Source organism: Bidens hawaiensis, unplaced genomic scaffold, assembly GCF_021521415.1.
Source record: "Bidens hawaiensis isolate Kalapana, Puna unplaced genomic scaffold, B.hawaiensis_p1.1 tig00017248_1, whole genome shotgun sequence".
Classification (NCBI taxonomy): Eukaryota; Viridiplantae; Streptophyta; class Magnoliopsida; order Asterales; family Asteraceae; genus Bidens; species Bidens hawaiensis.
Genome location: NW_027492612.1, coordinates 359,684 through 373,754, shown reverse-complemented (window position 1 = coordinate 373,754; position 14,071 = coordinate 359,684). Strand labels below are relative to the sequence as shown.

Genomic DNA, 14,071 nt, shown 5'->3' with positions numbered 1-14,071 from the left:
AAATATTATTTAATTAAACATGAGTGAAAAATGTGGTATTTTGTAGTGTAATATAAAAATAGTGATGAGGGATGGGCATATGTTATTCGGGATGTTTGTGGTCATTTTAAATGGATTGATAGAAGTTCAATGGTTTAGAGATAATTGTATCTTTTTATATATTATTAAATGTGGTTAATCTATAAATGAGATGGGGAAATTGATTGATTTGAACTAGGAGTCATGGTGTATTTTACATTTTAATCCTACAAGGTATTTGGATAGATATGTTATCATCAGGTGTAATTTTGGTGTTTTTCTAAGTCTAGTCACTTGCTAGTCTCATTTTTAATATATATTCAGTTGTTCGTAAAAAAAGTAATTAATGGGTGTAAAAAAAAAACCTTTTCTTAGTTTTGTCTAGTTTTGATTATTCGAAAATAGCAATGGTTGTTTGTGTGGAACCTACCTTTCTCGTGCGCTTTGAAGGCTTTCAATTTGGAATGACAGTTCCAGACCTCATACTTATATCGCTGCTCGTTTGCAGGGCCGGCCCAAAAGACTAACCAAGTAAGGCTAGGGCTTTGGACCCCTGAATTTTTAAGGCTCCATTTTGAAAAAACACTATATATAGCGTATATTATATTTATTTGTGATTTCTTTTACAAAATGTTGCTTTGATGCAGCAGTAGTTGGCTCTTGATTTCCTTGGCCACCAGTGTTCGATTCCCATCCTCGTTGAATATTTGATATTTTTTTTATCCGATATACTCAATAAAGGAAACATGTTAAAAGCCCAAAATGGCCTATAGTAAATCATTTTTCTTCTACTATTTTCAATGCATTTTGTTTTTCTCACAATATAGATTAGTTTAGTAATTTTTTAGTCTTTTAAGTAAAGTTAATTTAAAGATTCATTCAGTAACTTGTGCATATGTCGTTAAAAAAATAAATAACAACATGACTATGCAGTAATTTCTAATTTGGAGTCAAAACTTGTTTATGAGTTTATCAAGTTAAAATTCAACATTATCTTATTTTAACTGCTTATTTTTCTCTAAAGTAAGATGACATATGTGTTTCAACATATATACATTATATTATGGTTGGTTTGTTTTAAAAAACAAATCATATAATTGAATCTAAAGCGATTTAATTTATTGAATTTAGTGTATTCATTTAATTGAATCTAAAGCGAACCGAATAAAATTTTGGAAAGTACAAGCTGAATATATAAAATTTTAAAAATTTGTTACTCGTTTTTGGCCACCCAAATAGTTGGGCCGCCCCTACTCGTCTGCTTTTTTGGCTCTGGAATTTCCGGAAAATGGTCATCTCATTCGCTTTGTTATTGCTCTTGTAATTGAAATACTTATATTCAGTAAAGAAAACAAAGGCGATTATTTTGTTGATTTATTTTATATGATTTTCCCTTTTCTTTTCAAAATAATTGGAGCACACAGAGCATTTAATGCTAAAAATTTGGGATCGAAAGAAACAAAATAATACAGTAATAAAGAGTGTTTAAATTAAATGAAGACAGTTTCAAAAACAGAAAAACAATAAAAAACTCCTGACTAAATAGTCAAAAGTAAAATATGACCGTTGGAAATAATGCGTTTCTTCATATTCAAATCAATAATCACAGACACTCCTCCTAAAAACCCATTAGCAACCTTCACTAAACCATTATTAACCTCAAAACAAACAAACCAACCTATCAATTTCTTACTTTCCAATGTCGAATCAGAAACTTGTTGAGAGAGAAACCGAAGATGAATCAAACAACACCATTCATCATCCCTACGCCTTTCATGTATCCGGACCGCGTAAAGTCTCCGCCCCGAATTGGCGTGATCTCATCAATTCCAGCTGGTTAGTTCTTCCATTGTAGATTTTTCTTTTTTCTTTTTTTAATTACCCTGTTTCTGTTACTAGATAGAAATTGAATTCATTAGTTGTATCTGCAAAGTTTAGGGTTTGATTAGATTAAACTAACAGATAAAGTCAAATCGAAGTTTTATATAATTTACTATAAAACGATTACAATAAAGTGGCAGGCAAACGGGCAACAAGCTGCGCCGCAACCCCCTTTTGAACAGCAAAGCCAATCCTGCTAAAAACGAAGCTTTGGGACCTAGAAGCTGAAGAGGTTCCGTGTACGACGCACTGAACCCTACTCAAAAATTTCACAGCCTCTGGAGCCAGAAACCCAAATGTATCAAAGGCAAATGGTAGAAAGACATGTTGATTATCTAAACAAGCTTTCTCGTGTTTACCAACTTTGCCCGATTCAGCCTTCAACGCAGCCTGACCCACAACAAACCCACGGTCCCTGAGCCCAACAAGAGGAGACACTCCTGTAAGATCCACACAGGCGTGTTTCCCCCCTGCCCACCCGAACACAAGAATATCAGCTGGTCGTAAAGTAGACCTCCCTTCAATAGGATCCGTGAGAAAGTTAACAGGGGCCTCCTTTTTAGCAGAAATCCCTGCCCGTTTAAGAACATCACACAGAACATCCCTAACCAGATCATGTCTGTATTTAAAGCCAGGCAATTCTTTGCAATGCACCGCATGGTCACCTAAACAGATTATTGGAGTATGATTTCATATACATGTTGTTATTTGTTTGTTTCGAAATTGAATCTGCAAGGTTTGATTGTAATTGGAGGGTTTCATTGAAACTAGCAGATTACTAGAATGTATGATTGCAGATACATTAAATCTTTTCTTATTTCTTTATTTTTGTTTCTGAATTGATCAAATGAATCTACAAATTTTAGGGTTTTGTTAGGGGGAAATCGGGTGATTGAATATTTAAACCGTCGGCAACTGGAATGTGTGATTGTGTAAACACGGAAAGCTTCGGTATTTATTTGTTTTGGTTACTGAAATGAAATTGAATCAATTAACTAAATCTGCACACTTAGAGTTTTGTTAGGGTTTTATTGAAACACATGGAATTATTTGTTATTTGTTTGTTTTTTCGCTAAACATATCAAAATGTGCACACTTTTTTTGCAATTCTAGGAAAGATGGAAACTACAAGAGGACTGTCATTGCTTGCTTTATCCAAGCAGTTTATTTACTAGAACTCGATCGACAAGAAAACCGTTGTCAAGAAACCGCACTGGCTCCAAAATGGTTCGTACCCTTTAAGTATAAACCTTCAAGAACACTAATTGATGAAAGAGATGGATCTATATACGGTGCAATACTAGAATGGGATAGATCAGCTGCATTATCAGATTTCATCCTTATTAGACCAAGTTGTGCACCTCGTGCGATTCTAGCATTAAGAGGGACACTTTTAAAAGGTCCGACACTTAGACGCGATATAGCAGATGATCTGAGGTTTTTGGCATGGGAAAGTTTGAAAGGTTCTGTGAGGTTTAATGGCGCGTTAGAGGCGTTAAGATCGATTTCTGATGCGTAAGGAAGTCATAATGTGGCGGTTGCTGGTCATTCGTTAGGGGCGGGGTTCGCACTTCAAATAGGGAAATCGTTAGCAAAACAAGGGCTTTTTATTGAGACTCATTTGTTTAACCCACCCTCGGTTTCACTTGCTATGAGTTTGAAAAATATGGGCGAAAAGGCGGTTGTTGCTTGGCAGAAAGTTAAGTCAATGGTGTCTTCCAATACTGATGTTACATCTAATGAGGAGGCTGGTGGTTGTAATAATCAAGTAGCATTTAACAAATGGGTGCCTCATTTGTATGTTAATAATAGTGATTACATATGCTGTTATTATACTGATCCTGCTGGTGGTGACAGTGGTGGTGATGAGAAGGAGAATGTAAAGCCGCCATCAGCTGCTGCCAACGGGCACCTGGCGGCAAAGCTTTTTGTGTTGTCAAAAGGGAAGCAGAAGTTTTTGGAAGCACATGGATTGGAACAATGGTGGTCAGATGATTTGGAACTTGAACTGGCTTTGCAAAGTAGTAAGCTTATTAGCAAGCAGTTGAAGTCACTGCACAGCCTTCCAATGACCGCAACAAACCGTCGATGACCGCCATCGATGCGTGATTGAGCTTGTTTATGTAAATTGCTGGTTTTGAGTATTTTGTGTATTGGTCAAAGTTTGAGAAATGTTGGTATTTTTGTTACTGTTATGTGTAAAATTTAGAAAGAAATAAAATTGTGTTTCCCTATTCTTTGATTATCATTTGTGGCTGTTACAAATTCTGATGTTATCTTATATGGTTTATTGCTATGAATTGCAAATTCTGATGTATTATTTTGATTTATGTGTCTCGTCGAGATATAACGGTTTAGCTCCACACGAAATGGTACCCGGACTTTTCCATTGCACCTTAAGGTGGTGTTTGGTATCCATGACATGCGGAATGTAATGAAACATTGAGATGGATTGATTATGGCCTCCCGGAGCATGACTTCAACATCATAAAAGCACCATCAACAGTGAATATAACCGGTGCATGTGTGTGAAAGATGTAGGACACCGACAAGTGGAAGACCAAGTCAAGGTCCGACAAGGCATATCGTGACACCTTGTATGGGGTGTATGGGGGCGACGTCCCGACACAGCAGGGGTCAATACATTTTCAGCAACACCAAAGTAACCGAGTATATATTTTTTTTTTGGAACATTTAATTTTTTTTAATTATTAATGACGACTTAACATATATTTAAAGAAAGCAGGGAAGAGTGTGTAACCCTCTTGTGGCGAGCTTTAAACGAAGACAAGTACAAAGTAGAGTGATGGGGGGAACGGGGGAAGGGTCGACATCCGAACCTGTTTTCCCTTCTTCGAATGGCAAATATGTGTTGGTGAGATTTTTAATCAAAAACAACTTTTTTTTATATCACTATAACCTTTTTTTTCTTATAAATGAACACTTTTATTCTCTTCATAAACTGCACGAAATTTATAATAAGTGGCAAATGCGTATCTTTGGTCCCGACAGATTACCCACACAAATTAACTGCATACATGGTTGACTATCATATTGACATGATAGAAGGCAATGATGTTTATAATGGTTGGTAAGATATCCACCTCTTAAACATGACAACACATTCTTCAGGCTTGTACTCCGGGGCTGTGTGCCCACCGCCCTGTAACATATATAAAGCGTTTTAGTCAATGACCTTTTTCTACTTTCAATATATGAACATTTAGATTCCTTGCCTTCACGGTTGCAAACGTCATCATATTCGAATAACTCTCTGTGTACCTGCCAATACAAACAAATAACCCAATATAAGCAAATTTGATGATTACACTCACATTAATCTGTACATTACCCAGCAATTTGCTCGTTATGCTTCCATGATCGCCACTGATCGATGACAGAGTAGTTTAAGTCTTTTACCCAAGCTTGAGTTGAGTGGTGAGGAATAAGCATATCATGAGCACCGCTGCAATAAATTACAAAGTTCATTAGCGACTAATTTGATAATATATTCTTTCATGAACAGATCAAATGTCTTGTAGAATGAAGAGGACCTGTAGATGAGAGAACGGTAACCTTTCATGCTGAGTTTTTGATGGTATGGTTTAACATCATTAAGTGGCGTTGTGAAGTTCAAATCTGAGTTGCACCTTATCCACTTTGTTATGGTTCCCTGTGTAGTTATAGCATGTGTGAGCAATGATATAATTCTATAAACTAAAAAGATATATATAAGAATAACCTTCCGAATATGCAAAGCTTCTCTAACACTGGCTTCATTAATCCAATAGTAAACTAGCTGAGTTCTATACATCTGCACGATTCAAGAACATCCTTAAAGTCTGCTATACTTGTCTTACAAGTTGGTTCGAGTTTGTTTCATAGAATCAAGATATATGTTGCCGTGTTGGAATACAAAATAATACATTAGACTTACACGACACTCATATTTAGAAAGAGGCCGTTGCTCCTTAAGCCGCTCTTGAGCGGGTAGGATAAGAAACTCCCTAGGATCTCCACAATAAGGTTCCAAAACATGGGGTTGTTCAATCCCATCTATGCACTAGAAAAAATTCATTACTTTAAAATTATTTTTTGTTCATCGAGATGGAGTAAAGAGACAATGTAAAGTAAGTAAAGAACCTCTTGGTACAACTCAAGATTTTGAAGACATCCTGCGTTGCTTGTGCTTATATACTCTGATCGGTACTCTCCACGGCACGTGTGGAACAATGACTATAGACGTTGAAAATGACCAACTTTAAATGTTAAAACATAGGGCAGAACAAACCTTGTATAGTTCATCTGATATAAGTCCCATGCCATTAGCAAAACGAATTTGGTAATTAGATTCTTCTGGAAAAGTCAACGGGTTGCCAAGAACATATCCCTAATGCCCAAAATTTACAGTAAACCATTTCACTATTAATTCAATGGTACTAATTAATTATTTGTTTTCATAGGATAAGACTTAGGACCTTTAGATTAATGTAAGGCTTATTGCCAACTTCATTTCCTGCACATTTGCAACCAGTAAGTTATGGAAAATTGGAGTGCACATGATTGACCATTCTACCAACATACAACATGGAGAAAAGTGTTACCATCTGAATTAGTGATGTGATGGACGGTGTCACGGTTGAGACAGTTTCCGTTATCCCACCGTTGGTATATCGGCTTTGTATGAAGAAAAGCATGCAGATCGCATCGTTTTCATTTGGTTACTGCATTTTATGTTCATATTTCCTGTTAACCCGTTAACACATAAACAAACCGCAATATATTACATGTGATTTAATCTTTTGATCATCAGCAAGTTGTTACAAAGCCACATAAAGATTCTTTATATTCAAGCACAGAATTATTCCAGACCCAAATCCAATTCCTGATTAAAGAAAACGAGCTGATCAGACGGGATCAAACAATAACTGTCATAACTAAGCATGCAAAGAAACGGGATTGAGAAGGGAAAAGTGAAGAAGTTGTGACCCCTCGCTACTATTGAAATAAACGCGGTCACGTAAGGGAGTAGTATTGTGAAGAATTGGAAATCAAAAAGAGGGACGAACCGGCAACAGTCTGAAATCCTATTTACAGGCCGCGCGAAAGGGCAATCTTAGAATGACAAGTGTAGTTCGTTTACATGCTTCTAAAGGACTTTTGGTATTGAGATTAGGATGAATGAAAAGAATATAATTTTTATGAAGGAATTGGTAAGTTGGAAATAGACAATGAGGGACAACCAAATCAACACCAAGTGTTTTCTATGTTCCATCATTGAATAGGAATGTACTTGTTATTCCGTATCTTAAAAAAAAAATCTATTCTCCGTTAGTAGATTAACCGATGATTAATCTATTATTGATGTTCTTTTCTCTAACAATTTTTTTCACATTCAGGATCGAAAAACCGTGACAATCCTCGCTAGAGGTACATGTGAAAACGAGCTCTATGTTCTCTCTCCGAATCACAAGTCGTTTGTTGATGCTAAATTTGACGATGACACTTTTCCCTTGTCGGGTGTTTTTTCAACCATTGATGAAACATAATTCATATTGTCAAATTTTGATCGTTCTCTTCCACAACCAGACTCTCAAACTAGCTACATCTAGAGCCCAAAACTCAATCAACCATGACACCCTTGGCAAACACAACATCGTCCCACTCTTAGGCAAATCCCACATCGGCCGTGGACAATTAGTTCATAAGTAAATGTCCTGCTTCTTCAATCACCAACGTGTTTTGGGCTTAGTTGGCTGTGGAGCACATGAAAACTCCACGGTTAAGCGTACTTAGGTGGAAGTAGTACTAGGATGGGTAACCACCTGGGAAGTCTCTACCTGGGCAACCAAAAACAAAGCCGTGAGTTCTCGGATGGACAACCTATCGGGGGCAAAACGGACAATAATGGTGGTACGAGGGGCCGGGGTGTTACACCCTCACCACCAAAGCCCAGGCCCAATTGTTTTATCAAATCCATAACCCACTCACATGACCACACCCACTTCCCACTGACGGATATATCCTCTACTTTCTACACATCCCTCCACCTCCTTCAAACTCAACACATGACATCACATGCATACAAGGTCCAAGTCAGGGATCTACAAAACTAAGCACTTCTCCTCAATCTCAAACCACCTTCAATTCATCATGCATTATACTCAACCCATATCCCAAATTAAGGGATTCAAAAGTCAAATTGGGTATCCACCATGCATGCATGAGGAAGGAAATAAATGCCCTTCACAACAACACGCGACGTCCTAGCTAACTCAAACCTGTACGTAGCCACTCCTCTCACCACAACAAGCTAGCACCTTTGCCTCAATCGGCACCCCATTCTTGTAGGAGCCCTTCAAACCTAAACATACATATATAATGATATCGAACCTATCTTTTATATATATATATATATATATATATATATGCCGTTAATCAAGCGAAGCAACACTTATAATACCCAACCGCAACTTAATTTCAACTTGTAAAACGCATACATATATATATATATATATTACGTTGTTACGTTACAGGTATACTTTCTTTTGGTTTCATTTTTTAACTGACAGGCCACTAAAAACAAGTATCGTGGGATCCATACTCCGACGCGGACTAGGCACGTTGCATATAAACAAGACGCTCCACGTATGGTTACTCTATCTATTTAGGAGAAAATTTAGTCTCTTGGGGTGCAAAGAAGCAACCAACTATTCCGCGTTTGAGTTGTGATCAGTCCGTATATAGAGTAGTGGCTAACACGACAGCCGTGATCATTTGGTTAACTCACTTGCTACAGGAACTACACACTCTACCACAAGGCCGACCAACCATTTTATATGATAACAAGATCGGTGCATTGTTCCTAAGCTAAAACCCGATCTCTAATAAACACATTAATAAACACATTGATATTTATTATCACTTTGTTCGGGAATTAGTCTCCCCAGGTCGCCTATGCACTAAATCTGTTCCTATAACGTACACTTAAAGTTGCCGACATCTTCACCAAAAGCTTACTTCGACCGTTGTTCGCACCAAGCTTTCTGTTGGACCTCTACACGTAACCTTGAAGGGGGTAATAGACAAATAAGATAATATCAAAACTCAAATTTAAAAGACTAGCCAAAGTTGTTACCTTGTTTAGTGGGATAGGAATCATAAGAGTTTGTATATGAAGAATGTATCTTGGTAAATAAAATATACAAACTTTTTACCTTTTCAATTAGCATGGGTTTAGGGGCCACCTCATGGCAATTAGAAACCAAAAGGCAGGTTATATTGTTTTATCTTCATCAAAAGCCGAATATATATATGCCTACAAGTATTGTTGGATGCCAAATAAAATTGATGCATGGTACTCGTGAAGAACTTAAGCATTCACAAACAAGTCATCAATTGCTCTAACAATTCGAATCTGGTATAATACGGGGAAAAGCAAACATATTCGAATCACTTATATATCATTTTATAAGGTAATTACTTTGGTGATCAAGTTGCAGACATTATCACTGAGGCATTGGGAGTTTGAGACTTCATATACCTATAAAAGAAAAACTAGATTTATGTCTAGCCTAAGGGAGTCTAGCATATTTATACTGATCATCAGCTTATATAATAAGATATCAGTTTTTTAATCAGTTTCTATATATCCTCTTTGTTGGGAAAAACGACCACCTAGCCACGAACGGTAAACTAAAAGTGCGGAATTAAACTTTGTTTGGCTAAACTTTTTCCCGACCCGAATGAACTAATGAGGATGCAAACAAATAGGGTAAATAAAAGTAAATATGACAAAATAATTTTAGTGTGGAAAACCTCTCAAGGAAAGAGTAAAAACCACGGGACTACTAGAGCCGCTTCAAATCCACTATCACCAATAATGAGCAATACAAAAGCTCTTCTCTAGGTAAAACTAGAGGCATACACAAATCATCATATACTTGGTACAAACTAACATCAAGTATATGAAACCAAATACAAAAGATTAAACGAGTTAGAGGTATCACCAACGAGAGAATGAATCGATCTCTGGCACGTCTCTTATCTTCACCAAAATACCAAAAACCTTGGAGCACTCAAAAAGTTCTCTTGGTTTGCTGCTTTGCTGATGTCAACCAAAAGAAGAAACAAACCCCAACTTGTGTATATGTATTTCGGCAGAATCAGTAATGCTCCCAAAAAATATATGTTGTATATATATTTCCTTTTGTGTGAGACTTATGTGAAGCCCACGAAAAACAAATGAGCACATGGGCCCAAACCAAAAAACCAATTTTTGGTTTTCTACATCCATCCGTCCAGGAAGCAACATAAAAAAATACATATTTTATTTTTCTTTTTTTCTTTATTATTAATAATAATAGAACCCATGTAGGAATAAATTGTTGTCGGGTTTTCTCATGGGCAAAAATAACCCAACAAATCTCCCCCTTTTTGTCTATGAGAAAGAACTCACCACCCCGGCGAGCGAGCAACATATCTTCAGCTTCTCCCTTGCCAAAGATTTGGTCAACATATCGGAACAATTATCATCGGTGTGAACTTTATCAAGTTCAAACAACTTGTCTTCAATAGCACCTCTAATCCAATGATACCTTACATCAATATGTTTTGTTCTCTTATGATACATAGAGTTCTTAGCAAGGTGAATAGTACTTTGATTATCACAAAGAACCGCGTAGCGCTGTTGCATAAAGCCAAGCTCTTGCATAAATCTTTTCAACCACAATAATTCTTTGCATGCTTCTGTTGCTGCCATATACTCTGCCTCGGTAGTAGACAAACCAACACACTTTTGCAACCTTGATTGCCATGACACGGCTCCCCCCTACAAATAACATCAAATATCCAAAAGTGGATTTCATGTTGTCCTTATTTCCCGCCATATCAGAATCCGTGTAACCAACAAGCATTGGCTCCCCATTTCCAAATGTTATACCCAATTTGGAAGTACCTCGTAAATATCTAAGTATCCACTTAACTGCTTCCCAATGCTTCCTACCCGGATTTGACAAGAACCAACTAACAACACCAACTGCATGGGCAATATCAGGCCGTGTACATACCATTGCATACATCAAGCTTCCAACCGCTGATGTATATGGAACACCATCCATCTCTTTAATCTCTTTCTCAGAAGTAGGGCAATCTTTTTCAGTTAACTTAAAGTTAGGAGTAAGAGGTGTACTAACCACATTAACTTTAGACATCTTGAATCTGCTAAGCACCTTTTCAATGTATTGCTCTTGTGACATGTGCAACTTCTTTGAAGCTCTATCTCTAGTAATCCGAATGCCAAGAATATTCTTAGCTGGCCCCAAGTCTTTCATAGAAAACGACTTGCTTAATTCTTTCTTCAGCTGGACAATTCTTTCTGCATTCTTGCCAACAATCAACATATCATCAACATAAAGCAATAAAATGATAAAATCATCATCACCAAACCTCTTAAAGAAAACACAGTGATCAGACGCAGTCTTTCGGTAGCCTTGCTTCCCCATAACTGACTCAAACTTCTTGTACCACTGTCTCGGTGCTTGCTTCAACCCATAAAGACTTTTATGAAGTTTACAAACATAATCTTCTTTACCTTTAACCTGAAAACCTTCAGGTTGCTCCATATAGATTTCTTTATCCAGATCACCATGAAGGAATGCTGTCTTGACATCCATTTGCTCAACCTCAAGATCAAGACTATCAGCTAATCCAAGGATCACCCTGATGGAACTCATCTTCACAACTGGAGAGAAAATCTCATCAAAATCAATACCCTCTCTTTGACTGAACCCTTTGACCACCAGTCTCGCCTTGTACCTAGGCCGTGAGGTATGTTCTTCAGTCTTCAATTTGTAGACCCACTTGTTTTTCAAAGCTCTTTTGCCCTTAGGCAACTTCACTAACTCAAAGATATTGTTCTCATACAAGGAATTCATCTCATCTTGCATGGCTTCAAACCACTCTCTTTTATGCTTATGTTCCATGGCCTCTTTATAATACTCGGGCTCTCCCCCATCAGTGAGTAAGACATACTCACCAGCCGAATAACGAGTAGAAGGTTGACGGTCTCTGGTAGACCGCCTGAGTGGGACAAATGCAGGCATATCAACTGGTAACTCGGGATGAATATCCTCATCCAAATCCACCTGCTCTTGATTATCAACATTATCGGTACCATGTTGTTCGTCATTTTGAATACCATCTTCGTGATGTGGCTCAGATTGATGAGTAGGAATAGGATCCAAATCAAAGAGATCATCAATATACTGAGGAACTACCCGTGTCTTCTCAATATCTTTCAAACTCTCGTCTTCCACAAACACAACATCAAGACTTCTAACAAGCTTCTTTAAAACCGGATCATATAGCCTGTATCCAAACTCATCTTGCTCATAACCAAGGAATACACACTGTCTAGACTTCACATCAAGCTTTGATCTTTCATCTTTGGGAAAATGCACAAATGCTTTGCATCCAAAGACCCGCAAATGACTATACGAAACATCTTTGCCACTCCAAACCCTGTTTGGAACATCATTATGCAAAGGAATACAAGGAGTAAGATTAATAACATGTACCGATGTATGTAAAGCTTCTCCCCAAAAGGAATTAGGCAACCCTGCATGTGAGAGCAAACACTTAAACCTTTCAACCAAGGTTAGGTTCATCCGTTCTGCTAAACCATTCAACTGTGGTGTCTTAGGAGGTGGCCTTTGGTGTCGAATACCATTCTCTCTGCAATAAACATTAAAAGGACCAATGTATTCACCTCCATTATCTGTACGAACACACTTGAGCTTCTTCCCAGTCTGTCTCTCAACTAGGGCATGAAACTGCTTAAACACATCAAATACTTGATCTTTAGACTTTAAAGTATAAACCCATACCTTCCTTGAATGATCGTCTATAAATGTGACAAAATATAAGCAGCCCCCAAGTGTTCTAGTTTTCATAGGACCACATACGTCTGAATGCACCAAGTCAAGTATACTTTCTGTTCTATGGGGCGGATAACTATGAAAAGAAACTCTTTTTTTCTTACCATTCATACAATGAGAACACTTCTTCAAATGAACATCTTTCACACCGGACAAGCCATCTTTCTTCAATAAAATAGACATCCCCTTTTCACTCATGTGAGCAAGTCTCTTATGCCACACATCAGTCGCATCAGAATTCGTCAATGAATTAACCGAGTCTCTGGAAATCTTTGGATGTGCCATGTACAACTTTGAAGTTCTTTCACCTCTTGCCACAATCAACGAACCACGAGTGAGTTTTCAAATTCCACCACCAAAGGTACTGTGGAAACCATCATCATCTAATGTGCCTGCGGAGATCAAATTAAGTCTAATATCCGGAACATGTTTCACATTGTGTAAAACCAAATCCATCCCAGTATCAAACTCCAAACAAACATCCCCAACACCAACGATCTTTGATAGCCCATTATTACCCATCTTGACATTCCCAAAATCACCAGGAGTATAAGTGTAACACCCCGCAACCGCAGCGGAAACGTAAACGGGGTGCGACAGACTCGTCTGATATCAACCACATTGTTTATAAAGAAAACTGAATACATTAATATGCTTCAAATTACATTATCTTGTATTTCATTACCGTCTAGGTGATACACACATCATACAATACGATACACAATTCTATTTGTTATAATGTATCCTAATATCCTGCACGCAAATCATACACACATCAAGCACTTAGCACGTAAGCAATCACTTCATCTTAATTGTACCTGAAAAGCATGTGAGAAAACGGGTCAACTACGAATAGTTGGTGAGTTTCACAATTTCAGTAAACCATGATATATCAATATCAAAATATAATATTATCGATGTAATTATGCTGAGCCCACAAGTGAAACCTCTGTTAACCCAGAACACTTCCAATAACCTCTGGGGACACTGTTAACCCAGAACACTTCCAATAATCTCTGGGGACACTGTTAACCCAGAACACTTCCAATAACCTCTGGGGACACTGTTAACCCAGAACACTTCCAATGACATCTGGGACACTGTTAACCCAGAACACTGTTGCGGGACCTTACAATATTAACAACTCAGACAATTACCATCTTAGTACATTTCCGTACGATTCCCGTACAATAAACAATATATATAAATCCACGCAAATCCATGCGTTCAGTAAA

At 37.5% G+C, this 14,071-nt stretch overlaps 2 protein-coding genes across 2 annotated transcripts; one reads left to right on the top strand and one right to left on the bottom strand.

Moving 5' to 3' along the window:
• Positions 1 to 1,682: 1,682 nt before the first annotated feature.
• Positions 1,683 to 4,081, top strand: LOC143553472 (GDSL esterase/lipase At4g10955-like). The gene is made up of 2 exons (XM_077043471.1): positions 1,683 to 1,854; positions 3,013 to 4,081. Exons 1-2 carry the CDS (start codon positions 1,718 to 1,720, stop codon positions 3,416 to 3,418), a joined length of 543 nt encoding a protein of 180 aa, XP_076899586.1. The 5' UTR covers positions 1,683 to 1,717; the 3' UTR covers positions 3,419 to 4,081.
• A 606-nt stretch (positions 4,082 to 4,687) lies between these two features.
• Positions 4,688 to 12,002, bottom strand: LOC143553470 (serine carboxypeptidase-like 10). The gene is made up of 10 exons (XM_077043469.1): positions 11,583 to 12,002; positions 6,504 to 6,576; positions 6,378 to 6,415; positions 6,191 to 6,289; positions 6,043 to 6,135; positions 5,837 to 5,962; positions 5,642 to 5,713; positions 5,454 to 5,572; positions 5,252 to 5,365; positions 4,688 to 5,181 (listed from the first exon to the last, which is right to left on the bottom strand). Exons 1-10 carry the CDS (start codon positions 12,000 to 12,002, stop codon positions 5,088 to 5,090), a joined length of 1,248 nt encoding a protein of 415 aa, XP_076899584.1. The 3' UTR covers positions 4,688 to 5,087.
• Positions 12,003 to 14,071: the final 2,069 nt, after the last annotated feature.